The 26905-nt window shown below is 36.6% G+C and overlaps 3 protein-coding genes across 4 annotated transcripts in view; 1 reads left to right on the top strand and 2 right to left on the bottom strand.

Moving 5' to 3' along the window:
- On the top strand, positions 1-6046 carry ube2l3a (ubiquitin-conjugating enzyme E2L 3a). Its single transcript, XM_066651207.1, has 4 exons — positions 1-114; positions 3057-3152; positions 4916-5102; positions 5223-6046. Exons 1-4 carry the CDS (start codon positions 88-90, stop codon positions 5375-5377), a joined length of 465 nt encoding a protein of 154 aa, XP_066507304.1. The 5' UTR covers positions 1-87; the 3' UTR covers positions 5378-6046.
- Positions 6047-10920: 4874 nt separating this feature from the next.
- ckmt2a (creatine kinase, mitochondrial 2a (sarcomeric)) lies at positions 10921-23893 on the bottom strand. 2 transcript variants are annotated; one of them, XM_066650219.1, is made up of 12 exons: positions 23840-23893; positions 21481-21596; positions 20052-20247; positions 18591-18776; positions 16729-16927; positions 16507-16602; positions 14922-15143; positions 13862-13947; positions 12801-12924; positions 12537-12671; positions 11205-11330; positions 10921-11108 (listed from the first exon to the last, which is right to left on the bottom strand). In XM_066650219.1, exons 4-12 carry the CDS (start codon positions 18737-18739, stop codon positions 10992-10994), a joined length of 1254 nt encoding a protein of 417 aa, XP_066506316.1. In that variant the 5' UTR covers positions 18740-18776; positions 20052-20247; positions 21481-21596; positions 23840-23893; the 3' UTR covers positions 10921-10991. The 2 variants fall into 2 exon arrangements, with proteins under 2 accessions (XP_066506316.1, XP_066506317.1); XM_066650220.1 differs by lacking the exons at positions 20052-20247; positions 21481-21596; positions 23840-23893 and having other exon boundaries at positions 16729-16955; positions 18591-18761.
- Positions 21660-26905, bottom strand: part of rasgrf2a (Ras protein-specific guanine nucleotide-releasing factor 2a) — a 40665-nt gene continuing 35419 nt past the window's right edge. Inside the window, exons 23-28 of the mRNA XM_066650221.1 lie at positions 26491-26575; positions 26203-26400; positions 25939-26018; positions 25689-25806; positions 24543-24611; positions 21660-23992 (exon numbers count right to left, since the gene is read on the bottom strand). Coding sequence (XP_066506318.1) covers positions 23894-23992; positions 24543-24611; positions 25689-25806; positions 25939-26018; positions 26203-26400; positions 26491-26575 — 649 coding nt within the window. The 3' untranslated portion in view covers positions 21660-23893. The remainder of the gene's footprint in view (positions 23993-24542; positions 24612-25688; positions 25807-25938; positions 26019-26202; positions 26401-26490; positions 26576-26905) is intronic.

Below are 26905 nucleotides of genomic sequence, written 5' to 3'. Positions count from 1 at the left end.
AAGAGATCTCTCTCTCTCTCTCTCTCTCTCGAAGGCTCATGAGTAACTCCACCGCAGGATTGTGGGTAATCAGCCAGTGAGTCCAAGATGGCGGCAAGCAGGAGGCTGCATAAGGTAAATATCCCAATCATTTAGAAACCGAGAGGTCTCTCAGTCCCACATACAGACAGTCACCGTGGATTTAAAAGACGGGGGTTTACCAACTGTGTACTACGGCGCAAACAGATTGATCGGAGAAGAGGAGGCGATGAGCTTCATCATAGCGGGACGCGGAGGGTGGTTAATGTTAGCAGCGGCTAAACAGCCGCCCACCGTTAACACTATGACCACTGTTAACAGAGGAAGGTTTCCCGGTTAAAAAAAAAAAAAGAGGAATCCAACAGCAGGCTCTGGTACTCTACGGATGTGGCTCACCGTTTTCTTTGCTGTCATATATTTCAGGTCATTTTAAAAATAAAACTATAGGATTCGGTGTCTTATTCGAGTTTTCCGTGCCACCTTAAAATAGCTTAGCATAGGAAGTCTGATAGACCTTTTTAAAATTTAAAACAAATAAAATACTGGTAAAATGTGATTAAAAACAAAGAAAATTCGTGTACTTGTTCAGCGCACAGAAACACTTTAAATTAAGCATTGGTTCATTCAAAGTATTTATCCCAGGAGAGTAAAATTACTTAATTTGCCTTTTCCTACATCAACTCGCTTTAGGATTAACTGTCGGACACTTATGTACAATGAAATAGTAAAAGGAAGTTGCTTGTTGTTTTATTTCCAGTACTGAATTTTATTACTCGGTGTATGGTTTTACGTATTATTTTAAATATGTCCATTCGCTTTGGTAAAATATTAGCGCTCACATTGTTGCCCGGCTAACGTTAGTTTCTGTTCAGTCGGTTACCATTAGCAGCAGCCACCGGCGACAGGGCTAATGTGCCGGAGAGGACCGATCCAGTCGTTAATATGTTAAGCTTTTGCTTATTCCAAATTTCTATAGCTCTTAAATCTCTAATGGACACGAAATCGTTTTAAACAGATTAACGTCAACAGTTATAAATACTTCCGAGAACGAAAATGCTGTAATGTTGGCTAATACAGCTAGCCTTAGCTCGCTACTGACCCAGATGGCCTGAGAGAAAATTTCAAGTTTATCGAAAAACAAAACTAACGCTAAACATAAAATGCTATATTCCGCTTGGTACATACACTACTAAAATTTCCAAAATGCATTTATATTATAGTTTTTGTTGTTTGGTTTTGTCTATACTGGTTTTTAAAATCTACAAACTGTTGGTTTGTAACAGGAAGTCAGCTGTCAGGTATTTGTGAAGGCGTCAGTTGCCTTACATTCAACACACGCATTGTGACATTTCGTCAGTCTGTCCTCTCCTAGACACTTTCATTTCTGTAAATTGCTTTATTATGGTTTGTAGCGCTTGGCTAATATGACAAAAGTATCATATCAATATAAATTGCTTATTTGTATGATACTGGTTATCGTCAGTGCTCAAAGAAAAACAATTGCCTCAATGTTTGTCGTTTTGTAGTTTAATACATGATTTGAACACAGCACCAGGTCTCACATCGTTTTAAAATTTCATGACGAATGGACCAATACAAATGTGCCAAAATGACTTGCAATAAAATCTTTATTTTTATATTGACTTCCACTGAAAGTAAAGAGGGTTTTTTCCTTCTGTAAAATTGGTCTTTTGGTGGTATGTATTTCTTTGTCAAGAGTCAAGTCAAGAGAGATTTTTTTTGTCAATTCTGCATATGTACAGGACATACAAAGGATTGAAATTACGTTACTCTCCTCTTCAAGATGCAGTACCATATAACAAAAAATAGACTAAATTTAACTAAGCTACGTATATAAATATATGAAAGTGAACAAGCAGAAGACAAGCGCAGGACATACAATACCAGCAGCTCACTGATAGACATACATGAGACAATGGGACACTGACTGAAGACAATAACCTGATTTGCAGGTAGGATACTGGAGGTACAAGGCAGTGTGCGATTATAGGAATCATGATATTTCTACACACAGACAAAGTGAACCTCATTCTTCAAAGTTACCAACTGATTTACCAACTGTGCTCTTCTTGTTTCCATGATATACAGAGATTTTCTGTTGATTCAGAAAATAAACTATTACACATCATTCTGTGCTGTAAAAGCACTGTTCATATTTATTCATTTTGATGAATATTGCTCAGTGTCCTAGTTCTGCCACATTTACTGCCATGAAAAAGTCATAGAACAGTTATAATTAAATTTTTATTCACACTGCACTTGTGTGGTGCAGTGGCTCAGCAGGACTAGTTATGCTTTCTGTTTAATGAAATCATTGCTCTTTAAAGTGGGAAGATACAGAATATACACAAAGCAGTGTTATATGTAATAAATAAAATAACTCTAAATATTTTACCAACCTCTAAACGTTAGTGTCATTTTCATTACAGTGTAATTTATTGATTGTGCAACAAATTTCGAAGGTGATTTTTGGCCAGTTCTGAAGGCATTTTTGACAACTGTGTCATGTGATTTATGTTCAACTTGAAACAAGCATGTGAGTTAAAAATGAAACCAGAAGTGTTTGGCCAGTTGATGCAAATAGTTCTCCTTGTTGTTCTGTTTTGTTTTTATTTTTTGCTATGCATACATACATATACATTTTACTGGGTAGTAACTTCTAACATGTTGCTAATTGCAGCAGTATTGGTCTTTACTGTTAAATCCTTTAAATGGAACTAAATTTTCAGCATGGTTTTGCATTATTAACATCACACTTTTATTTGTGTAGGTGTAGGGACTAATTTTCAAATTGAATTCAGTAACCACTATAATAAAACAAGTTATCCAGAGTTGCATTATTTAGATTTTATGAAATTGAAACTCAGTTAGGAACCCTGCCTAAGCTGAATTTGCTTGGTTAAACATGCTCCATTTAATTAGTGTTTGTGTTGTCTCAGAATGATGGTGGTCAGGGATAAGCACACGGATATGTCAGAATGCAGAGAATTGTATCTCTCGTGTAATTTGCTTTGCAGGAACTTGATGAAATCCGCAAGTCTGGAATGAAAAATTTCCGTAACATTCAGGTCGACGAGTCAAACATTTTGACTTGGCAAGGGCTTATCGTTCCTGTGAGTATTATCAACTATCATTTCATCATTTTTTTTGCTGAAGATTTTTTGTATGGTGCAGTGCATAAAGCCACTAGTAGCGGAACTATATATTAGAGAAGATTATAGACCCATACATGGATCAGCAAAAAGTCTATGATCGCCACCTTGTTTGTCCACTCACTCTTCATTCTCTCGGCTCTACTGGACAGGAGTCCTTTGTAGTTTTACAATTAGACTGTAGTCCATGTTTTGACCTGTATTTTTCTTGGGCTCTCTTTCGCTTGGTTCTTCAAAGTTCAGGGCCACTACAGAGCAGGTATGATTTTGTGTGTTGCATTGGTATGAGTGGATCAGACCCAGCAGGGATGCTGGAGTTTTTAAGTACTTGGTCCACTCTATTAGACACACCTAAATTTTTTTTGGTCTGCCTTGTAGCTGTAAAGCCAGAGACAGTAGCTGATCTGTTGCTAATTAGTTTTTGTTTTGTGGACTACTTTCAGTCCAGCAGTGACCCTGAAGTTTTTAAAAACTCCAGCAGTGCTGTTATGCCTGGTCCACATAGTTATGTACACACTAAAAGTTTTGGTCAGCCTTCAGTATATAATGAAATGGGATTGGAGTTTAGTTTAATCTAACTGGTCTTTGACCACCTTTTGACTCAGGTTTATGTCCTCATTGATGTTTGATTAAAGCCTCAGCCAGAAGTTCCTGAATCAAAACTATCTGACTCCTGAGTTTACTGAGAGGAAGTGTTTTTTTTTAAGAATCTGAAACAAGCAGAACACGTTTAATTACAAAAATATGTTTAGTCCTGGGGTGGCACAGCAGGTAGTGTTGCAGTCACACAGCTCCAGGGGCTTGGAGGTTGTGGGTTCGATTCCCGCTCCGGGTGACTGTCTGTGAGGAGTTTGGTGTGTTCGCCCTGGGTCCCTGGGTTTCCTCCGGGTGCTCCGGTTGGAGTGGGAGTGTGGGAGTACTCCGGTTTCCTCCCACAGTCAAAAAAACACACGTTGGTAGGTGGATTGGCGACTCAAAAGTGTTCGTAGGGGTGTGTGTGTGTGTGTGTGTGTGTTGCCCTGTGAAGGACTGGCGCCCCCTCCAGGGTGTATTCCTGCCTTGCGCCCAATGATTCCAGGTAGGCTCTGGACTCACCGTGGCCCTGAACAGTTTGGGTCAGTTAGAGATAATGAATGAATGAATGAATAAATAATCAAAAAAAAAACTATCAGCTTTGGAAAAATAAAAGGGCCATGGTGTATTTCATTCTGTTATTCAGGAACTGAAACTTTAATGAAGACTTTCACTTAGAGCTTACCCGTCTGTGTTGACATCTGAGCAGCTTTTGGTGACACTAGCACCACGTTTAATTTTGGTATTGCTGACTGGAGAGTGTTTGTGTCATATGTCAAATTACATTTTCAAGGACTATTTATTAATTTATTTTGGCTTTTGAAAAAGCACTTGGTGCAACTGTTTTAAAAAAATTACTTTTGAGTCATCAGACCTGAAGATACACATGTGTTTTTACCCTGTACTCTCTGGCTGGCCAGGCTTAAGGGCTTAATTTGCGCTAGAGTAGATGGTGGGCCTAGGCCTGGCCTTGAAAATTACTGAACTTCATCATTAAGATGATTAACATTTGGCATATTCCAGGACTATTTTATCTACTAAAATTGGTTTGAGTATTGTTTTTGTTTGTTTATTTATATATTAATTTCTTTTTTTCTATGTCATAAACAAGTAACACTTCTTTTTGAAAAATGCATGATAATGTATTACAGGACAACCCACCGTACGATAAAGGTGCGTTCCGGATTGAGATCATATTCCCTGCTGAGTATCCATTCAAACCTCCCAAGATCACTTTCAAAACAAAGATCTACCACCCGAATATTGATGAGAAAGGCCAGGTCTGTCTGCCAGTCATAAGTGCTGAAAACTGGAAACCTGCAACCAAAACTGATCAAGGTACAGTGTCAAGCCCCAAAGCCCCACAACATTTGGATATAATGTAGATTTATTAAGAATATCATGTTTTTTTCATGCAACAAACATTGTTCTTTTTTCTTTTTTCCTCCCCATAATTAGTAATCCAATCTCTCATCGCCCTTGTCAACGACCCTCAACCAGAGCACCCACTAAGGGCTGACTTAGCAGAGGAATACTCAAAAGACCGTAAAAAGTTCTTTAAGAATGCAGAAGAGTTTACAAAGAAACATGGGGAAAAGCGGCCAGTGGACTAATAACAGGAGTGTGACTCCCACACTCTACTTTGCCCACCCCTCCAAATCTATAAACCTCTGCCTCTACCCTCCAACTGCCCTCACACTCAAACACAGCACCCTCTCAGAGCTTGGAGCTGAACATCCTGAAAAGCGTTTCAACCTTGCTACCGGACTTATCTGAATCAGTCAACTTGCCCTCTGGGTTCCACCTGGACGACTGATTTTTCTATAATGTATAAAGAAATGTGATCCAAATACAATTATAAACTTGATTTTAAAAAATATATAGCAGCAGTTGGGTGTTGGTGTTGGTGGGGAAATGCTTTTCCTTTTAATTTGTTCTTAATTTGCACAGCGATGTGCACTGGTCACACAACTTGCTGTGCAATGAATCTCGACTGTTTTCGAAGCAGAGTACTATGATGAACTTGATTATATTATGATATGTCCTTTCACTGTCTTTCCCTTCCACACATGTCCAAATCCAGTTACTAAATGATAGGCAACACTTAATGCATTGATGTTCTAAAGGTGTGTGGCAGACGTTTCTTTTATATTTCTTTTTATTTTGTTTTTGCTTAGGTTGCACTGTATACTGTGGAACAAGGTGTTATGTTCTTCATAACCTCTGTTTGTATCTCATCCAATATTCAAAATTGCAGCTTAGTCACTGTTACCAATATAATGTTTATGATGTTATAAAAAAAAAGAAAAAAAAAAACCTTGTGTCTGTTTTAACAGTTATTTTTAATTAGGAGTATACTTCTTCTAGATGTTCCCAAAAGCATTGGGGAGTAGATTGCCTTAACATTTATACAGTATAGTTTAGTTGCCTTCATGTTTTTAAACTTAATTTATTACCAAGAAAAATGCCACTTGTATGTTTAACTACTAATTGACAATGAGGAGGTTAACAGGGGAACTGGGATGATCAGCAATTATAGTCAGATAAAGTACTGGAAGGCATTCTGGTAAGTTTGCAATATATTTTTGGGATGTAGCTACCACCTAAGGTTTTTTATTCATGTAATATATATCTAAACTAATAGTCAGATGTCTTAACTGTAAACTGTATGCAAGCATTCAAAAGACTGAACTTATTACTTATGGTGTGTAGTTATTTACACTATATTAAGCTTTGTGATCACCATTGAAATTCAGGGTATTTATAAGTAATTTGTCATTTACATAAACATTATGGAATAATGTTTTCTTAGATGATAGATCACAAAACTCGCTTGAAGATTTTGCATCACTCTAAAGTAAACAGTGCTTAATACCCTCTAGCTGACCCTTGCTTTTGGGAATGGTGATCTCGGTGTTCCATCTGTGATTTTTATTTAATGCTTTTCTGATAATGATTAAGTCATTTAACACATAATTACGTTAATACGCTGTTCGTCTTAAATAGAATAACTAGTTAAAATATGAGATTCTAAATGTGTGTGTGTGTGTGTATATATATATATATATATATATATATATATATATATATATATATATATATACACACATAAACACACAACGGCAATACCACACGTTGTCTGAAGATGGCGGCCCTGTCCTTTAGGTCAGAATCGCTTCAACTTCATTTTGTACGTTAAAAGAAATTAAGAGTCCTCAAACAGCATAATAGTCAGTTCATAAAAAAACATTGCATGTGTGATTTATGGTCCTCTATTTAATTAACGGGAAAATTTTTGTCAGTATTCTATTTCTGGAAATTAAAATTAATCCGTGTTGTAGTGTATCTGTGAAATTTTAAGAAATACCAGTACAAGAGGGGACTTTCAAAGGATGTATTAAAAAAATCTACTGATGTTTATAATAATTACATATATAGTTAAATAAACGTGTGTGTTTATAATTAATATTACACACCACACAGGAGTTGATTTGTGTAGACTTTATTGTGATAGTAAAATGTTAGGAGTATTGGATCCCTTTCTTCTCTTTTTGTGTATTTATTAGATTAAAATATTAATTTAAATTTTATATTAGATAAACACAACATTAAATACAGATTTTAAATGGTAATACCATTTAATGAAGATAATGATTTGTTCAGACTCATGTCTAATAACTGGTTTTGCCATCTATGGCAATAACTACTGCAATCAAACCTTTAGGATTGTGGAGGTTTTTTTTTTTTTTGGTCCACTTTTCTTTTTTGATTTAATTTGGCTTTATTGAAGGGTTTTGGGCATGAACTGCCCATTTATATGTTCTATGGTTCCATTAGTTATGAGAAGTTGTCCAAATCCTGCAGAAGCAAAGCAGCTAAAGATCCTCAAACAACCACCTCCATGTTTGACATCCTTATTGTGTAATGCTATGTCAGCTTTATACCAGGTGTAGAGGGACGCATGTCTTCCAGAAGATTCCATGTTTGACTTCTCCATGTTTGGTCACTCCAAGGAATATTATCCCAAAATCTAGGGGGTCATCTTGATCTTTTGCAGAAGTGAGATGAGCCTGTTTGGTTAGCAGTGGTTTGCACCTTATAGCTTTCCTATGGATAACACTTTTGCTCAAGGTCTTTCTTATTGTGCCAGATGGGTTCTGTTTAAATTAGCACCCCCCCCCCCCCAACGTAGTACCAGGTAGAATTTAACAGCTTTTCCCATCAATAAATGAGATCATCGATAGCAGTTTGTGTTTATCTTGGTCTATTACATAATTTAATTTAAAGATCTGAATTAAATACTAGTGTGATAAACATGACAATAAAAATATATATATAATGTATAAAATCAGCTTATTTCATGTTTGTGAGCCGCCCTGCAATGGAAAGCTGTTTCTGGGTAGGCTCCAGACCCACCATGACCCTGAAGTGCATAAGCAGTCACAGACATGAATGAATGAATGCATATTTCATGTTAAAAACATTATTTTAGATGCTGTCAACAGCTATACATTGCAAAACATTTGCTGACATATTCTAATACAACATTACTTCTACAAGTAAGGGTATTAATATAATAATTTGTCCTCCTAGATGTTGGAAGGTGTGGATTTGTTGCCACAGTCAAGAGGACATTAGGGAGGTTAGGTACTGGTGTTGCTTAATTAATTTTGAATCCCAAAAGTCACTAACTCCTCCCAAATTTGGAAGTCCATCTTTACATATTTACACCTGTTGTGTCATTAGTGGACCTCTTGCATTATTTTTCTGTGACTGTTTTAGTGTATTTTGTGAGTCTTTGTTATTTACTGTTCCCTTACAGCCAGATTATATATAAACTTGAGAGTCTGATGTAGTCTTTAATTTTGGAAAATATTAAGAAGCTTTTTTCTAAAAACATGGAATTATTTGAGCACCAATGTCATTAGGGGGAATTGTGATTGTGACCAAGCAAAAACCACTATTGACATTAGAGCTCATTCCTTGATGATCTCACATTTTGCACAGCTGTGATTTCTGAGTTTCTCAAAAAGTACGTTCATACTTATTAGACATTGTCATTTCTTTATGACTCAGGTGTTTGAAATGCAGTGGGACCAATGCCTTCTTTTATTATAGTGATGCACTGTTTGGAGAAAGGATGGTACAGGAAGCTTGGTATAAAACAAGCATACATTTATGAGTACAAATAAACCCAGTGTTTTATTAAAATGTAATATTCTGGGGTTTTGTATGTTATGTTACACTGGTCAAATTTCTTTAAGTTATTGCTTGGATATAGGAGGTAAATAGATAGCATATAGGAACACTTTTTAAAACATTTTAGTGGCCTCTGCAGCTCCTTCAAAAGGTAGATTTCAAATATTCCCAATACTTACCTGTACCCAGAGCTGGGCAGACACTATGTTGGAGGCCATAGACCCCACCCTGACACACTTCTTTAAGAATAGAACAAAGATTAGCATTATTAGTTACACGTCACTAAGCAGCTCTAGGGGAAGAAATTAGGCCCGTGGGATTAGACTGTCTAACGATGGGAGGTTGTAGTCTGTAGTTAAGGTAAACCACCCACTGATGGAAAGAAGAAGGCCTTCAAAAATAGTAGTAGACTTTAAAGGTGTTAAAGGTAAACAGAAGCACTAAACACCTTGTGGAATACGAATATGGGTAATTTTTCAGCTGAGTCAACCCCAAGGGTTTAATATTGAAATAATTTTCCCTAGTACAGAAGAGTACATGTTTACAGTTTGGAAAGCATAGGTCTCAGTCAATGACAGCGTATGTGTCAGGGCTCTTGTGTCTTAGGAGCTTTGATCAGTGTTACTACACTAAACCCTTTAAAGGCTCTAATGGGAGATCAGCAGGGAGGAGCTTCCTGGTGACAAAGCCAAGTACAGATCCCTGATACAAGCACCACAACACCCCATATGGCCAAAAAAAGAAGAAAAAAATAAAAAAATAAAAAAATTGACACATTTCTATGAGAATTTTATCGTCATTCACCCACAGGAATATTAGTGATGTCACATACTGATGTTGGACAATTGGCTCCAGATCAATAAATGCACTTCAATTCATCCCAAACTTACTGAATACTGAATAAAGACCAGCAATTGCAATGCTCTCTGGTCAACATTTGGCAGCTGCTCCAGACCATCCCATTTTGTTTTATTCTTTTCTAGGGAGATACAAGCTGTGTACACAGCTGCAATCCTTACAGTAGCTGAAATATATTGAATGATTACTGGATTAGGAACACTTGCCTTGTATCTACACTCATTGTACATTTTATCAGCTCCACTGACCTTATGTCATTCTACAATTACAGACTGTAATCAACCTGTTTCTCTGTATACTTTCTTACACCCACTTCACCCTGCTCTTTAATGGTCAGGACCCCCAAAAGACCGCCACAGAGCAGGCATGGTTTTGGGTGGTGGATCATTCTCAGAGCTGCAGTGACACTGATGTGGTGGTGATGTGTTTGTGTGCTTTGTGCTGGTATAAGCGGATCAGACACAGCAGGGCTGGTGGGTTTTTAAAGCACTCAGTCTTAGTTCAGTCAGCTGGACTAAGAACAGTCCGACAACCAAAAATATATAGCTAACAGCATCCAGTGTCCACTGACGAAGGACTAGAAGATGACCAAGTAAATCTTTGCAAGAACATGAGCTACTGTCTCTGACTTAACATCTACAAGATGGATCAAATTGGTGGGTGTGTCTAATAGAGTGGACAGTAAGAGTTTAAAAATTTGAGTGGCACTGCTGTGTCTGATCCACTTGTACCAGTGCAACACACACCACCATCACGTCAGTGTTACCGCAGCACTGAGAATGATCCACTGCCCACACTGCTCTTTGGTGGTCTTGAGCATTTAAGATTAGGGTGAAATGGGGATAAAGTATGCAGAGAAGCAGGTGGATTATAGTCTGTAATTGCAGAACTACAACGTGCAATGTTCCATGCACCTGATAAAATGGCAGGTGTTCCTGATCCAGTGATCGTTCAGTGTAATTATCATCATTAATTATAAAACTACAATCTTTTGGACTGTAGTGTAAGTAATTGACAGATTCAAATGTGGAATAATTCCATTCTAGTTCTTCTATGGTTAAAATGAAATGAAACAGTCATAGCATTAAGGTTCATTTTTATTGAGGTTTGGATAAGACCTTCTGTGTAGGATTGGTTGAAGAAGTGAGGAGGCAGTGAGGGACAAATGCCTCATTTCCTGAACTGAGGGAGGGGATTAGGAATCTTGATGTCCTGGCCCTTCTCCAGCCTCTTTTCACACTCGATGAGATAATTAACACCGTCAATGACCATCTGCACCAGCTCCACCTTTAAGAACAAGAGGCAGAATTAATTTTAGTTTGTGCGTGTGTCAATTTCTTCCAGGCCACTGTAGATATGGCTCTAGAAGCTTTATGAGTTTACCTCAGATCTGCCCAGACGGTCATTGTTTGAGATGTCAAACACGTCGCCAACAGCAGCAGTGTCTACTCCACCTGTTCCGCGTTTCTGCAGCCTCAAGTTTTCCAGGATCTTGCTGAAGCGAGGATCCTGTAACACAGAAGCTTGTATTTTGGATAGTGTAGATTGCAATGAGACATGCATGTAGGACTAGGATTGATGTTATGTCTGATGAAAAATAGGTGGCAGGGTGGCGCAGCAGGTAGTGTTGCAGTAACACAGCTCCAGGGGCCTGGAGGTTGTGGGTTCGATTCCCGCTCCGGGTGACTGTCTGTGAGGAGTGTGTCCGTGTGGGTTTCCTCCCACAGTCCAAAAACACACATTGGCAGGTGGATTGGCGACTCAAAAAGTGTCCGTAGGTGTGTGTCTGTGTTGCCCTGTGAAGGACTGGTGCCTCCTCCAGGGTGTATTACTGCCTTGCGCCCAATGATTCCAGGTAGGCTCTGGACCCACCGTGACCCTGAACTGGATAAGGGTTACAGATAATGGATGGATGGAGGAAGAAAAATAGTATGGATTAAAATGGCTCAGAAGAGGTGAACAGTGCTGATTGATGATTCCCAACTCAACTCAATGTGTTCTCAACTGTGAAAATGTCTTAAACTCAGACTCCTAAAAGCATGAAGTAATGGTTTTTCAAAAAAAAAAAACCCACACACCCCAGATGTACACAATCAGCCTAGATATGTTGAGTCTTGAGGTAGGTAATAAACACAAGATTAACATAGCATTTTTTTGCCCAGTAGTCGACTACATTGTTGAATTTTTGTTAAATTCTAAAGTTCACAGCAAGAAATGCTGTCCTTAGTTATGTCGACACTAATGATAAAGTGAATTTTAATGAACACGTGAATTTAATTTGAATGACATTTTGGGGAAGTATTTAAAGCTATTAAATGTTTGTTTAAAAGAACGCTAGGTAGTGTTTTTACCTTAAAATTACAGACTCAAAATCATTTTTTTGATTCACTGACCTGTAATAGTGAGAAAAGCCTCTGTCATTGCTACTCTGGGCTTAGCAGTGCAGAAACTGCACTATGTATCTTTCGGAAGAGGGGAGGAAACTACTCCTTCCCCCCTCCCCCTAGAATTCAAGACAATGTGAATTACGGTGGGTATGGAGCCTACCCGGAATCACAGGCCGCAAGGTGGGAACACACCTTGGAGGGGGCCAATATCAAATAAATCTCTCACCGATACTGATCAAATATTGAAACTTAATATTCACTACAAATTTAAAGAAGCTTTACAAATGAGAATGTGTGGTATAGAATTTTGGTGGTTGCTGCAGTTCACCTTGCTGAGCTTTGGTAAACGAACGTGTACTCCAGCCCTCAGGCCAGTGCCCAGGTTAGACGGGCAAGTGAGGACGTAACCCAAGCGTTCATTCCACATGAACTCCCAGCCTCGCTCTTGAATCAAGTGCTCCACCTAGGAGTCAAGACAAACCTGGATGAGAAGCAGTGAAGAAAATATAACATGCCATATGTGTCATGTATAAATATTCTTATTTCACTGGCAGTGTTGGAGTCTGTTTGACTCTTGAATCTGTTTTGATACCTGTTTGAGGCCTCTGCAGAACCTCTCAAAAACCCTTTTCATGTTGCCACCCTTCTCCATGGAGATGATGCGCGTGTGGTCCTCCTCGTTGACCCATATCAAGAAGTTCTTATCATTGTTGTGCCTTTGGAAAAGTTGTAATTTGGACATTAGTAACAAAGAGAGTAGTTTTTAACTAACTATATAATTCAGCAATGGCCTCAAGCTGTGTTCATTTTAGGTATTATCAGTGATTGTGAGCATCATGGGTATAATCTCTGACAAAAAAGAACAAATGTTACACCCTTAAATTTGCACGTTTTAAACTTGCACCTTACTGAGAGGCAACAGCTTACTCAATAATGAGGTTTGGGGTTAAAAGACTAAGAAACCTTTTTCCTATTTGTTGGTCAGTTGATGTAAAAGGAAGCGAGATAGCTAACACAGAAAGCAAAATATCTTATTGTAACTGTAACAGTGAAACTATTTTTATATCATCATTCATCATCATTCATCTTTCAATGAATACCTCAAATGAAAGAAATATGTCATTGGATGAGCAGGGCAACATGTTAAAGTGTTAGCAAATTAGCTACATGGCTTCTATTCTGTGGTGGAAAGGAAAATAAATGTTCCCTACAGTCTGTGATGTTATGGAAACTAGATTAAATTGCTGTTTTCCCAGGAAACTTGTTCAAATACTGAAGTACGTTTTAAAGTAAACTGCTACTTTAGTTATTTTTATTAACCTGGACACCAGGACTAAGGCTAGCAGTCAGGATTGATTGACAACACAGTGATTTTCGATAGCTATTGAGGCGTTAGCATGTGTTAGCACCATCTGGAACCCTAGCATGTGCCCTTAACATCAGGTGAGTCACAGATTATGAATGCACATAACAACACAGGGGGAATGAGGTTTTGTAAACCAAGAAGTAGTCCTAAGGAAGATGGAAGAAAGCACAGGACAAGAGTCAACATGTCATGAAAACTACCATGGAGTTAAAAATCTAGAGAAGGCTGGAATGTAAAAAAATCTTTTAGGATGTTGTACTATCTCAGTCTTCTACAGTTCAGCTTACCAGATACCACGTGCATCAGGCCAGTCCCTGGCCATTCCTGCTGCAGTGAGCAGTGGAGAGACAGGTTTATCAAAGAGAAAGTGCTCCTGAACCACAGCAGCATGAAAAGGAAAGTTTTTAATCACTTTGTGAATAAACAACCTTAATAAAATCTGAATTTGTTCTAAGTCAGATCAGACGTACTAAGAATTTAACAGTGGTCTAGGTTTAAGTCATTAACAAACAAAACAAAACAAAACAAAAAAAAACTCATTTTAATTATATTTTAAAGATTTTACTATTTTACAGATACATTTTATTACTAACTTTCATTAACAACAGCTTAAAAATTGTTACATTTAAAAATGTGATCATCCAAATTTATGGAAACAGTACGGCCACATTATTTCTTCAAATACATTTTGCATTTACTTTACATTAGGATTTTAAGTTCAAAGTGCACTGCAGGAGGGGCTTTCAAACCGATATTCAGGTCCAAAATGTTCAACTCTATTAATCATTACAGTCACTACGAGTGACTGCCAGACGCTTGAAGGATCGATTCTTTGGGAATTGAATACTCTTCACTATTCCTGTGAATTGGACTTTTCTAGTCATTCAAAAATGTTATTCCTCAGTTTTTCACTCCATCATTTAGTTTTTATACATTGATGATGCCTCGTCTATTTTCTGTTGTGAAAAATAGTTAATAAATATTTTTTGTCATAATTTTTGTTAAATTATCTCTGATCAGTGAAAATCTGAATTTGTTTGAAGTCCACAGCAGCAATTTGAATTCATAATGCTGTAAAATATAATGATTTGCAAAGGCAATTGAATAAAATGCTCATGTGGAAAGCTCCTGATTCAACTTGTTAAATTTATGATAATGAGCTGATGAATGGAATCAAGGGTCTTCAAGCAGTACTATTACCCCACCCTGGAAAGCTCAGATCTTACACACATGATGTCTGATATTCAGATGCCTCAGAAGACCTTCTTTACTTGAATCGGGTGTGATATATTAACTCTGCAGAACTCTGCAGGAGTGTAAAAAAATCGTCTCAAAGATACAACTCACATCAATGAGTCTCTGCTGTTCTAGGTCAGTCATTTCACTCAAGCTGTAGTAGCGTCCAGTTAAGTCTCCCTTCAGACCCGACAGGGCTTGAATCACCACCTTCTCCACCTCACGACGTTCAGCGCGGCTGCATGCAGGGGGCAGGCTCAAGCCCCTGATGCTGCGGCCTGTACGCACACGACTCGACAGCACATAGCGCTCATCAAACATGCCTGAGGAGATCTGGAAAGAACCAGAGGGAACCATGTGAACCTAAAAGAGCAGTGGAACTAAGAGGAGCTATTCTATGATAAGTAGAATTGGCAGTAATGATTTACATTTACTCATGAACCTGTACTTAAACAAAGAATTGAAGATTAAGACACATGGCAGAAACACACACAGTCCATCAAAGGGGATCACATACACTTCCAGTCATTCACACACTCAAATAGCCAATCCACCTACCTCACAGACTTTAAACCCATAACCCTAGGCCCAGCAGCACTGCATGCACCATTTTGCCACTATATAATTTCTTTGCCCCGCCCTCCACCCTGTATTTGGACACTAAAACATGTGTTCTGTATTGAACCAACACAAACGGACACAATTTGTTTCGTATTTTTGATGGTAGACTATTAAGACGGATGATTGTTTGAGACAGAAACAATGCTCATGTCATAGTGGCTGATGCATGTTGGTGTCGCCACTCCTAGGGGCATCTGAATAGTTCTGGATATATCTACCTGGGGCTTCCAACAGCCGCAGAAATAAATTATGGTTTCTAATTTTTATACTCTGTTATTATAGAAATAACCATACTGCATCTTTTATGACAAAGTTCTGTTTATCTGTATGTTGTGTTCTTTATGTTCTCCACCCTCTTCCCACACCATCCCCTTTTGCATTGAATATGGTGCATGCAAGTCTAAAATTTTATTTCTGTAGTGTGAGAGAGAGAGAGAGAGAGAGAGAGAGAGAGACAGACAGACAGAGAGACAGAGCAGGCAACTTCTGACTCATTTCCCTCAGAGAAAAAGGAAGCTAGAAGTGGCCCAAGCAGTATATATATATATTGTATTTATTAAAGCTAGATGGCTAACCCGCTATATTTGTGGTCATCTATATAGAGGACACTGATAGATGGAAGCACAGGACTTTAATTCAGTACAGTACTCGTTTTTTAGTATAACAGACAGTGTTTCTGCAGCTCTAATGTAAAGTTAGCCTCAGACCAGCAACTAACTTGTAAAATGCGCAATGTTTGTTCTAGAAGCAGCCACAGTCCCAGAGCAACAAAGAACAAACAGCTCTTCCTTTTCTGATGCATTGGAACATTTAAGACAATATGAGCTCCTTTAAGTAGGTAGTTAACAGAAGTATGTAATTTTAGCTCCAGAGAAACCATTTGTCGAACAGTTCAGTAAACAACATTAAATATTTTTTAAATAAAATAGCATGTAATTTATGAGATGAGTGTAATACCAGGATTAATAGCTAATATCAGTTTGTCTATTTATACTGTGCCTTTAGTGTTCCAGCAAGCTTGCTCCCCTATAGCTCCCCTACTCATAAATAACTAACAACATCTCTGGCAAAAAACCTTAGAGGCGTCCAGGTCAGTGGGATGCTTCATAGTTCTTGGGTCATAGCCATTGTGTCTGTCCTTGATCACTGGATCGAATATCTCGGCAAACACCTGCAGTGGAAACAGAATGTTGAGTGGGCTGAAAATCCATCTTGGTTGAAAAACTTATTTTCAGAACTGATTATACATTTTTAAAAAATATTTAACTGGTTATTTGTTTTAGCTTCCATATTTTACCTCATAGCTTTCCTCGTCACCAGCAACCATGCCCACTGTCTTAATGAAGGGGTGGCCAGGGTTGTCTACACCCGTCTGGATGCACTGGTCGAGTGTCCAATTGTTTGGGGTGACCCTGTCCCTCAGCTTAGCATAGATGGCCGGGGTCAGTGCATTGGCCATGCAATTGTTGTGTTTCCGAAGATCGGGGAAGTCAGCACTGTTTGGGGAAACAACATGAAACATGGCTAGTCTTCATTGATTTTACTATAGGGAAGGCTTATGTGGACTGCTGTAAATGTAAATGTTAATAAATAAACAAGTACATTCCAATTATTCACTCACTAACCCGTTAATTGATTCACTCACTCAGCAATTTTACAACCAGGTGTTCCCACAAAACAGCTCTAGCCCCATGTGGCAGGCTGGGGTTACAGTGGCAAAGCTCACTAAGGACACAAGGAAAATTGCTCTCACACATCTCAAAATAAATAAAACACACGAAGCCCGTCTACACTTGGCTCTGAGGTGAAGCTTATGTCTGGACGGGTGATCTTTCTCGTGTGAAGAAAAGAGGCGCCTGGCAAATCTGCACATAAGCTACTTAACTGTCTCACCCTTTAGCCTTTCACTCAGTTCCTATGTGACACCACACTGATCATGACTACTATTAGCTGTACAAGTGTTTTTTTTTGTTTTTTTTTAAACATAAATAAATATAAAAAAATTACATTCTCCCTCTCTTTTGTATTTTATGATGATAAAATTTTATGTTGCATAGTATTAAAAATGACAATTGTCATTTTATTAGACAAAACAAAAACCCTAAAAATGAAGTAGTTTGGAAATGACAAGAGCAAAGTATATAGTGGTCACTGTTGTGATGAGTTCCATCAAGGAAAAAGCGGACCACTCAGATTACTGTCCTGTACAGGATCTAACTCATTTATATCTCCTCAAACAGATTTTAAATTCACAATGATTTTTATTCTGGAAAACAAACTAATACAAATATTTCCAATAACTTTGAGAGATGTAATAATAATATATATTATATAAGCCTGGTATAAAATAATAAAAATTATTTACTAAATCTAATTTATAAAGAATAACACAAGAACCTAATGAAGGATAAAGTAGTAAATTATATTGTGAATGGAAACGGAAATTCTGTTTAATCACCAGTGGTCCGCCCAGAAAACGCTGTGCAATATGCCAGCGATCATCCACCTTTGCCCTCTCCTTGCTATCAAGGTCAAAATCATGGAAATAGCACATTAATACATGATTTTTAGGGGTTATATTTTTTCTAAATAAAATGACAATTGCCTTTTCAAAAATTACTCAACATTTCAAATAAAATGACAGAAAAAAGCTAAAAAAAGTTTCGATTTTGGATTACAATTATAGGTTTCACAAAAAATGCTTTAAAACATATTTCTACACATAATACATCAGAAATAACATGCATATTTTCTGTATAATATTCTAGTAGAAACATATTTCTTTTCAAAAACAATATTAGTTAAGAGTGCTTTATAAAATCCATTATCTAAGAGTAATGCTATACTTCTAAAGGTGTTACCAATGGAACCAATGTCTATTAATTTATTTGAAAACCATTATGCCAATACATTGTTACTGGATAAAATATCTTCTTGCAATTAGTGACATAATTTCTTAATAAAAAATATTGCTTAATGAATATGTGTTAAGGCAAGTAGCCCTCAAACCAATTGTCACCAAATGGTTTATAGTCATAAACATGTTAGAAAGAAGCAATCTGAGAAGCATTCCGCTGAATTTTATGGGAAGAATTTTCATAACATTAGAGAAAAGACACGCATCAATCCGCATCACTTATGTTGATCATGTGTTTGTACCTGGGAGGGTAGAGTCTCCTTTTCTCTGCAGCTCGTATCTTGGCATTTTCACGCATGAGGAAACCGGCTGCAATGGTACCGGCACCCAAACTGGCCAAAAGCAATCCAGTATTCCGGCCGGTTAGCATCCTGGTGAAGGAGCTGGCCATCTTAACTGCCTCTAGATCCAAGTCAGACTGATATCAACTGGAGAGGAGGGAGAATGAAGGCCAATGTGACAATGAATTCAAATGATTGTCTGAATTTTATTGCCATTGCCAGCACACAAATACAGCATACTGATCGATCTATTAAAGGACGTGTTAGAAATAGCCACCATCGACATCAGGAACAATAATCTCTCATGAATGTAAATGAGGATGGTCTTTCGAATCATGTCCCCTGACTAATTACCCTTCATGTCGACCTATAGGAGTGTTTGGACTGTTGAGACCCAAGCGTAATATAGTGCATGTCCAGAAGTATGTATATTTCTAATACGTTCATTAAGGTGCATGCAACAGGTGGCCAACACCTTGCACACTTAAGGTCTGTTTTGATGCCCTTGGTACTGAAAAATATTTTAAGTGAGTTATGAACATTTGCTGGAACCAAAGCAACATTCAGATCTGATCAAAATATGAAATGCTAAGCCTTATATTGTTTCTGTCCAATGATAAACATCTCCATTTTTGTCCATTTTTAGCAGCTGTTTCACATTGTGTGGGAATTGGATCAATGGACCAAAAGAAATGCTCTAAAATTATTTGGAATAAAATCATTTTACATTGACTTCTATTGAAAGTTAATATGGATTTTCCATCTCCTTTAAAGCTATTTTTGGAGATACACATTTTCATTGCACAATGATGATTATATGACTTTACCATGTGGTCCACACAGAGTCATTGTAAAGCTATGGTCCTTGGTTCTAAAAATACTAACTGAAAGCTAAAAATACTGATAGAAAAATATATTTTGCTGGTTTATTGCAATATGTGTCATTCATTTTGTTAACCAGTCTTTTGTGCAATTATATTTTAGTGTCTATTTATAACACTGCTACTCTTAGCAATGTCGCCATCTTTATATCAATATTTGTGGCGCTGTTCTTAATTGGATTCCTACCAATATATCTACTAAACCAGGAAATGAATAGTTTTATGTAGGTGATATTACAGATGAGAATAGAATTGGTTTCAGCACATAACTCTGCTAAACTCTGGCCTTCCAAGACTTCAGCTGAAGAAATAACTCAAAACACTTGTAGGTCTTCATTCATATGGAACCCTACAAGTGTTAGTTTTCATTAAAGCAGATTTAGTCAGTTTAACCTGAGAAAGAGTTATGACAGCTTATGCTTTTTGGTATTGTAAGGTCGTGTTAAATGTAGTCAGGAAACATCATAAACAAGCTTTTACCAAGATACAGAATTAGTTCAGTTCTAGAAACCGAATTTAAGATAATAAAGGAGAATGTTACCTGTGGAGATGTCGCTGTCGCTTCTGGCTCCAGTGACCTCTCAGGGGAAGCACAGGGCTGTAAAAGAGCCAGCTCTCCAGCCTAGATATTGGATTAAACCTTGCCCTGCTGGTCAATCCTCTTCTAACTTAGTGCCAGGTCATAACCTGTGTCTGTCTGTCATCCAGCTTGTCCCTGAACTTTTGCATCACTCCTGCTGTACGCAGATGAAGGACATGGAGAATGCTTCCGTTCACTGACAGCAATACGTGTGAACTTTGATCCTTACATATATTTAATGGTTTTTCCCCCTTTTGTGGCTAGTTGTGCATCTAGTTGATGTGCTGCAATCTGGAAGTCTTCCATAGCCCCAGTCTTTAAGGCACTGAGATTGTCCACTTAACCACAACAGACAGCAATCAGGGATTATTAGCCTGGACGTCTAAGCCAGGCCTGTCAGGACAAATGGCTTAATTAATATGAACGTGCCACTCTAGGGTTAAAGGGCAGACCAGTTAGAAGCAATTAACTTGTGTGTGTGTGTGTCCAGTAGACACTTTACCATTATGAAACCAGCAGAACTTCCATAATAATATAATTGCAAATAATGATACATGCTCCGGTTTCCTCCCACAGTCCAAAAACACATGTTGGTACGTGGATTGGCGACTCAAAAGTGTCCGTAGGTGTGAGTGAAGGTGTGTGTGTTTGTGTGTCTGTGTTGCCCTGTGAAGGACTGGCGCCCCCTCCAGGGTGTATTCCTGCCTTGCGCCCAATGATTCCAGGTAGGCTCTGGACCCACCGTGACCCTGAACTGGATAAGCGGTTACAGATAATGAATTAATGAATGAATGAATAATGCTACATTACGTATTGCTGTAATTTCCTTCGGGATCAATAAAGTGTTATCTGTACACAGCAGCTTCTCTTTACATTGTGTAAAACCTTCATGATGATTTAACTAATACAAATACTAAACTACAAATAAATAATACTGTAAAATACTTAAGTATACACACACACACACAACGGTTATATATTATATACAACTTATATTTTATATCTTTTGTACTGTCAAAATAGCCTTTAAGGGCAAATCATTTTAATGTGTTTAAAAAAGTATTTTATAGAAAATGACTACAAAATATCCAACATATATATGTCATTGCAAATTCCCAGCTGAAAGCATGAAGACTAGCACATGCCTCCTTCAAGATTTGTGAAGCCAGTAACCATTAATTTTAATAGCATTATTATTAATCTTGGGAGGATACCACTATCATGGAAGATGGTAACAAATAGACATGTAACATTAGGTAACATTGTGCTAGGGGAGTATATGAGAATATATAAGAGTATATAAGAAAAAATATGCACACCTTAAAGAAACACTAGGTAGTAGTTTTACCTGAAAATTACAGCTTCAAAATCATCATGATACCTCACTGACCTGTAATAGAGAGAACAGAGCCTCTGTTGTTGTTACTCCAGGCTGAGCACTGCAGGAACTGCACTATGTAACCTGATTTCACCTGACTTCAGGATACTGCTTTACATTACTGATGTCTAAATGAATAAAAAACAAACAAACGTAAAAACCAGTAACAATAGATTTATTTCACATACAATGCCTACATTTTGTTTTGTGTACATTTCAGTAGATGCCTAAAGAGAGAAAAATAAATAAATAAATATTAATAATAAAAAGCCTAAACCATGTATAAAAGTCTGTTAGGCACCTCCTTTGACTGACTGCATTTGCTCACATACAACTCTGCAGCAATGTACAAAAACAAGCAATTATATTATGCAAGATACGCCATATGCTTTCTGTATACTTTACAAGTAAAATAAATAAAAAATGAATATACTAATGTACACCCTGTGTTCAACTAGTTCACTTATTTGCATGATTGAAAATCTATTTTAAACAGTGTGAAAAAAGAGAAAATGCTTTACAGTGAAAAAGTGTCAAACATGATTCATAAATATAAAGATTATTTCTGAGCATTGAAACTCTATAAAAACCTAAAATAATGCTGAAGGTTTCTTTTCCCTCCTTCCTTTTTTCCACAGGTGATACAGTAATTTTATTAAAATATTTTAGTACAAATGTTGTATGTTGCAGATATTGTATCCATTAGGAAGAGCATTTGGTGACTTAATCAAGAAAGAAGAATGCAGAAAAATAAACACGTCTTAGAACAACATGCATAAAAACAATGTAATATTCCTAAAAACATAAATAAACATGCTAAATTAAAGCAAGGATTCTGCATAATAGTCAATATTTTTTCATTCAAAATTAATTCAGGGTCATTGCTGAAGTTAGGCAAACGTATGATTCAATACAAAATATTTAAAATATATGATTTAAACACAAATATACACTACTGCTCAAAAGTTTGGAATCACTTGCCATGTTATTTTATATGAAACAAAATTTTATTAAAAATATGGTTTTAAATATTTGAAGGAAAAAAAAAATATATATATATATTTTATTTCAGTGAACAAAAACATTTTAAACAGTAAAGATGATGTACTGCAATATACATTTCATTAACGAAGTAAAAATACTGTATTGAAGTTATCTTTATCAAGATTTAATGTCCAATTTTATATTATTATATCTCAGATAGAACACTACAAGGCAAGCATAGTTTTGCTGGACTACCATCAGCTGCAAGCATTTGTAACAAGTGTCAGTGATAATTAAGTAACAGGGAGGCAATCGTTCATTTGGTTTGACAATATACATATTTCTTATAAGAAATCCATAAGATTAAATGTTATATATAACTGGTTTCATGCAACTTTTCATGTGATTCTGACTAATAAATGATGAAAGACTAACACAGACCATGTATTGAAATAAACAGTAAGTAAATATACAATAATTAGTAAAAAAAATAATAATAATAATTTGCTCAATCAAGTCAGTCAGGCTCATGTTGTTCCTTCTTTGCCAGCCTACTAGGTGGTGCAGCTAAAATAATAAAAATATATCAGCGCTATACAGCCTTTTCAGCAATTTTACAATCCCCCCAGCTCATCATTTTTGGATCTTAAAAACATTCAGAATAATTTCATAATTTTTATTGACAGCTTTCTGGTGTCCGAATCATTCCACATCTACGAAAACACAAAACTAACCTTTTTGATCCATTTTATACAATCCAAACTTTTGAACTGTAGTGTAATTTTAGATGTATTCACAAAGAATTTGTTAAGATCGTCTCAAGTATTAGTATATTACACCATACACAACACTTGCTTGGTGATTTCAAATTGACAAATAAAATATTTCAGCCTCAAGAACAATGTTAATTTATGACCATCTTCATAAAGGCTGGACCATTCATACCACATGACTTTATTTTAGCACTACAAAGTTATTCAACTGTAAAAAATAAAATCCTTAATATGGCCGATCATATTGCATTCAGTTAAAGGCACAGTATGACCTGAGTATTGCAACTAAACCTAAAAATAATTTAACTTGCACATCCATATCAACCAGATAAAAATCATTTAAATGTTTATTTTCCTTTATCTATTTTTTAAAAACTTGTATCAACAGATACATATAAGAAAGCTGAGAGATGGTGGCAAATGATATTGCTTTAATAATGAATAGCATGGTTTTATGGTCCTACGCTCCATAACCCAAACTGAAATGATAGACATGGCTCTCTGTAAGTGCTCGGTCCCACAGTTACCTTATTCAACGCTCATGCTCACACCTACATAAGTGTTCACGAGCAACTGTCAAACTGAGGCCATTTACATGCAGGAAAATATCATACTTTGTATATAGTTTCCCGGCACAGCGCAGCAGAATTTCTATGACATATCAGTTGTCAGTTTGCAGGGGAAAGTCTTGGTTCGATCTTTAGAGACAATTCATATAGTGTGTCCTCATCCATAACAAAAGTTTTGTCCAACAGGAACTGTGTCACCTGCTCGGAAAAGAGGATGATGGTGAAATTCAAAATTACGACAATATGAAGAATTTCTGTTATAGTTTAAAATGTTAATCTAGGAGTACATTTAAATTAGAAGATTTTGTAAAATGTAAATAATCTGATAAATTATTAATCTGATAAATTAATAAAGAGATTTCATTCTCTTTTTTAACCCCTCTGAAAAATGACAAAGATTTCTGATATTTTTATTTACCATTGTATGTTTTGTATGTAAACACTTTTAGTATTTTGATGCTTGCTACATGCTGAAACAGCATGTTTTATATATATATATATATATATATATATATATATATATATATATATATATATATATATATATATATATATATATATATATTCTTTTAATTGTTCTTTTTAATTGCTTATAAATTGCAGGTATGAATTTTGAAGTCATGTATCAAAGTTTTTGCCATTCAAAATAGAAATTCCAAACTACATTAAACTGTCACAAGGCTAACAGAGCAAGCAAATATCACTATCAACTATAAAACATTAGCTAGTACTGTCTAAATGAAGGTACCCTGGGTTGGTGTTCTATCCTGTAGGGAGCTTGCTGGAACTGCCGTATCTCTCTTATGATGTGAGAAATCTGCAGGAAATAAAAAAGTGGTTAAGAGATCTTCATTACGTCACAGTTTTGTGCAACGCAAAAATATGATTTTGACACAACATACACCACTGACTGGAATTTTGTGCACACAGCATAAGCCCATGTGGGTATGGCAGAAGTGTTGCTTGCTTTTATTAATATAAATAGCGCATTAATCCAGTGCGGAGTAGCTCAAACATGAAAAAAGAGGTTGGCAAGATTAAGCCTTATTTGGGCGGGATTAGTTTTACCTGTGACCTGTAGATATTGGGTAATATAATTATATTATCTCAGTAATTTTGTAATCCCGTCGGAATACTACCAATTCAAGAAGGATTCCAGAGCCTTTTACCTATTACCCCAGTTTATATTATCTCATATATTACTTTTTCATAAGTTTGTGCACAGTAGCAACCTACATATGGGTTATGAATATATATCCCATTCATTAATTTCTTATCATCATATCATTAGCAGTTAAAATAACTGTTTGAAGGATTACGAGTGAGTGCAGTTTTTTGCCATCTCACCCATTTCCATTTCTCAGCTATTCCACTTTTATTCCGCTGAGTAAACTTTTAACTTCTGATAACTCCTTCATAGCTACCCTTAGATTTTGCAAAGCTAAGATGTGTCATACTTAACTATAACTCCCATAACCCCTTTATCTTCAGATCTTATATGCGCACATGCGTATAAGTACATAATTATTATAGATACACTTATATAGCACCTTTCTAGACACTAAACACTCATTCACACCAGGACAGATTAGACAGAGTAGCCAGTTCACTTAAACTCCATGTTTTTGGACTGTGGGAGTAAACCTGAAACACTAGAGGAAATCCACGCAGACCTGGGGAGTACATGGAAGCTCCACTTAGATGAACCATGAACTCAAGATCCCAGCGCTGAGAGGTGAACGTGCAAACCACCAAGTGACTGTGCTGCCCAATAATTAATAAAATGTGACATTTGACAACTTTACTGCCCCCATACAGGCACAATATTAAATAGTATAAATAGTAAATAGTAAAAAAAAAAGTTCTACGTTGAAAATAAATGTTTTAGACCTACCATCCTCATTTTGGAAAAATTGACAAGCCCCTCCTCTGTGAAGTTGGGTGTACCCTCCTCAATAAATGCCAAGTCTGTTAAGTACATTCCCAGATAGGGTACACATGGTGGATTGCAGCTGTGTGAATGAAGAATAATCAGATATTTATATATATATATATATATATATATATATATATATATATATATATATATAACTGATAAATTAAATATGAATTTAACCAAATAAATGATTCATTTTGTAACTTACTTTTTCAGAGTTTCTCTCAAGTTTTTAAATCTCCCTTCAGACGATACTGTCTTCTGCAACCTGTCCATGAGTGCTTTGGTCTAACAGTGGCAAAATATTTGGTTTTATTCAAGCAATTAAAAACCTTTCTGTTAATTTTAGATAGTTATTCAGTTAGATACAAATAATGACTTATGAGCTTTAAAAATATATTATTTATTGTGCTCTAGTATAAATATATGCAAAAAACCTACTTAGACACAACATAAATGAAGCTACATGTACCTGCTTGCAGACTTTAGCCCAGGTCTTTTTCAGTCTGTAGATGGCACTGCGATTGAGAGCAGAGGTAATCTCCAGAACTCCATTGTAGTTGTTGAGGCAGCGACAGATATCAGCAACTGCCAGCCATTTCTCTATAGAGCTGGCCCTGGAGCTAACATCTGTGTGAGTCATGATCTGAGAAGCTACTAGATTACTCATCTAGAGAGTGAGATAGAAAGAAGGCTGGTGAGTGATTAAATTAGTTTCAAAATTTTTTTGCTATTTCATTTCTGTCTTACTCTAGCTCACATCATTAAAATGTTGGCTAGTCTTCATGATGTAGGGAGTCTTCTCATTTTTGTCCACTTTCATCCAGCCTTGACCAAGAAACTCCCTGTTGACAGCAACAGGTCAGTAATGATAGTTCAACTTTTGGGAAGGCCTCACTTGTTAAGGAGACATACAAACAAGCAAATAAACTGTACATTACTGTAGTTATTTATCATTTTTCACTACAGGATCTTACAGAAGCCTGTTTCTGTAACTTGCAAAAATGAAGCCATAAAACAAACCATGATAATAATATCTTATGATCATGATGACCTTTTTCCCAATAGTATGTTTGTAACTGAATTACGACTTTCTATTTCAAAAGACAGGAACCAGCTCATTATTATGATCTGCTAAATGCCTTTTTCCCCTGTATATTATTCATAGGCTTCCA

Source organism: Hoplias malabaricus, chromosome 18 (genome assembly GCF_029633855.1).
Source record: "Hoplias malabaricus isolate fHopMal1 chromosome 18, fHopMal1.hap1, whole genome shotgun sequence".
Taxonomy (NCBI): Eukaryota; Metazoa; Chordata; class Actinopteri; order Characiformes; family Erythrinidae; genus Hoplias; species Hoplias malabaricus.
The sequence above is the reverse complement of the archived record's forward strand: the minus strand, read 5'-3'. Positions and strand labels throughout refer to the sequence as shown.

Excerpts from the sequence above, each read along its gene's own strand:
- ckmt2a (XM_066650219.1), bottom strand. The coding sequence starts at position 18,739 with ATGGCCAGCTCCTTCACCAGGATGCTAACCGGCCGGAATACTGGATTG. Across the intron at positions 13,948-14,921 it reads AACAGCAGAGACTCATTGAT|GAGCACTTTCTCTTTGATAA; the intron begins GTGAGTTGTATC and ends GCTGTGGTTCAG. Across the intron at positions 12,672-12,800 it reads TCTGCAGAGGCCTCAAACAG|GTGGAGCACTTGATTCAAGA; the intron begins GTATCAAAACAG and ends CTTGACTCCTAG.
- ube2l3a (XM_066651207.1), top strand. The coding sequence starts at position 88 with ATGGCGGCAAGCAGGAGGCTGCATAAG. Across the intron at positions 3,153-4,915 it reads GGCAAGGGCTTATCGTTCCT|GACAACCCACCGTACGATAA; the intron begins GTGAGTATTATC and ends AATGTATTACAG. Across the intron at positions 5,103-5,222 it reads TGCAACCAAAACTGATCAAG|TAATCCAATCTCTCATCGCC; the intron begins GTACAGTGTCAA and ends CCCCATAATTAG.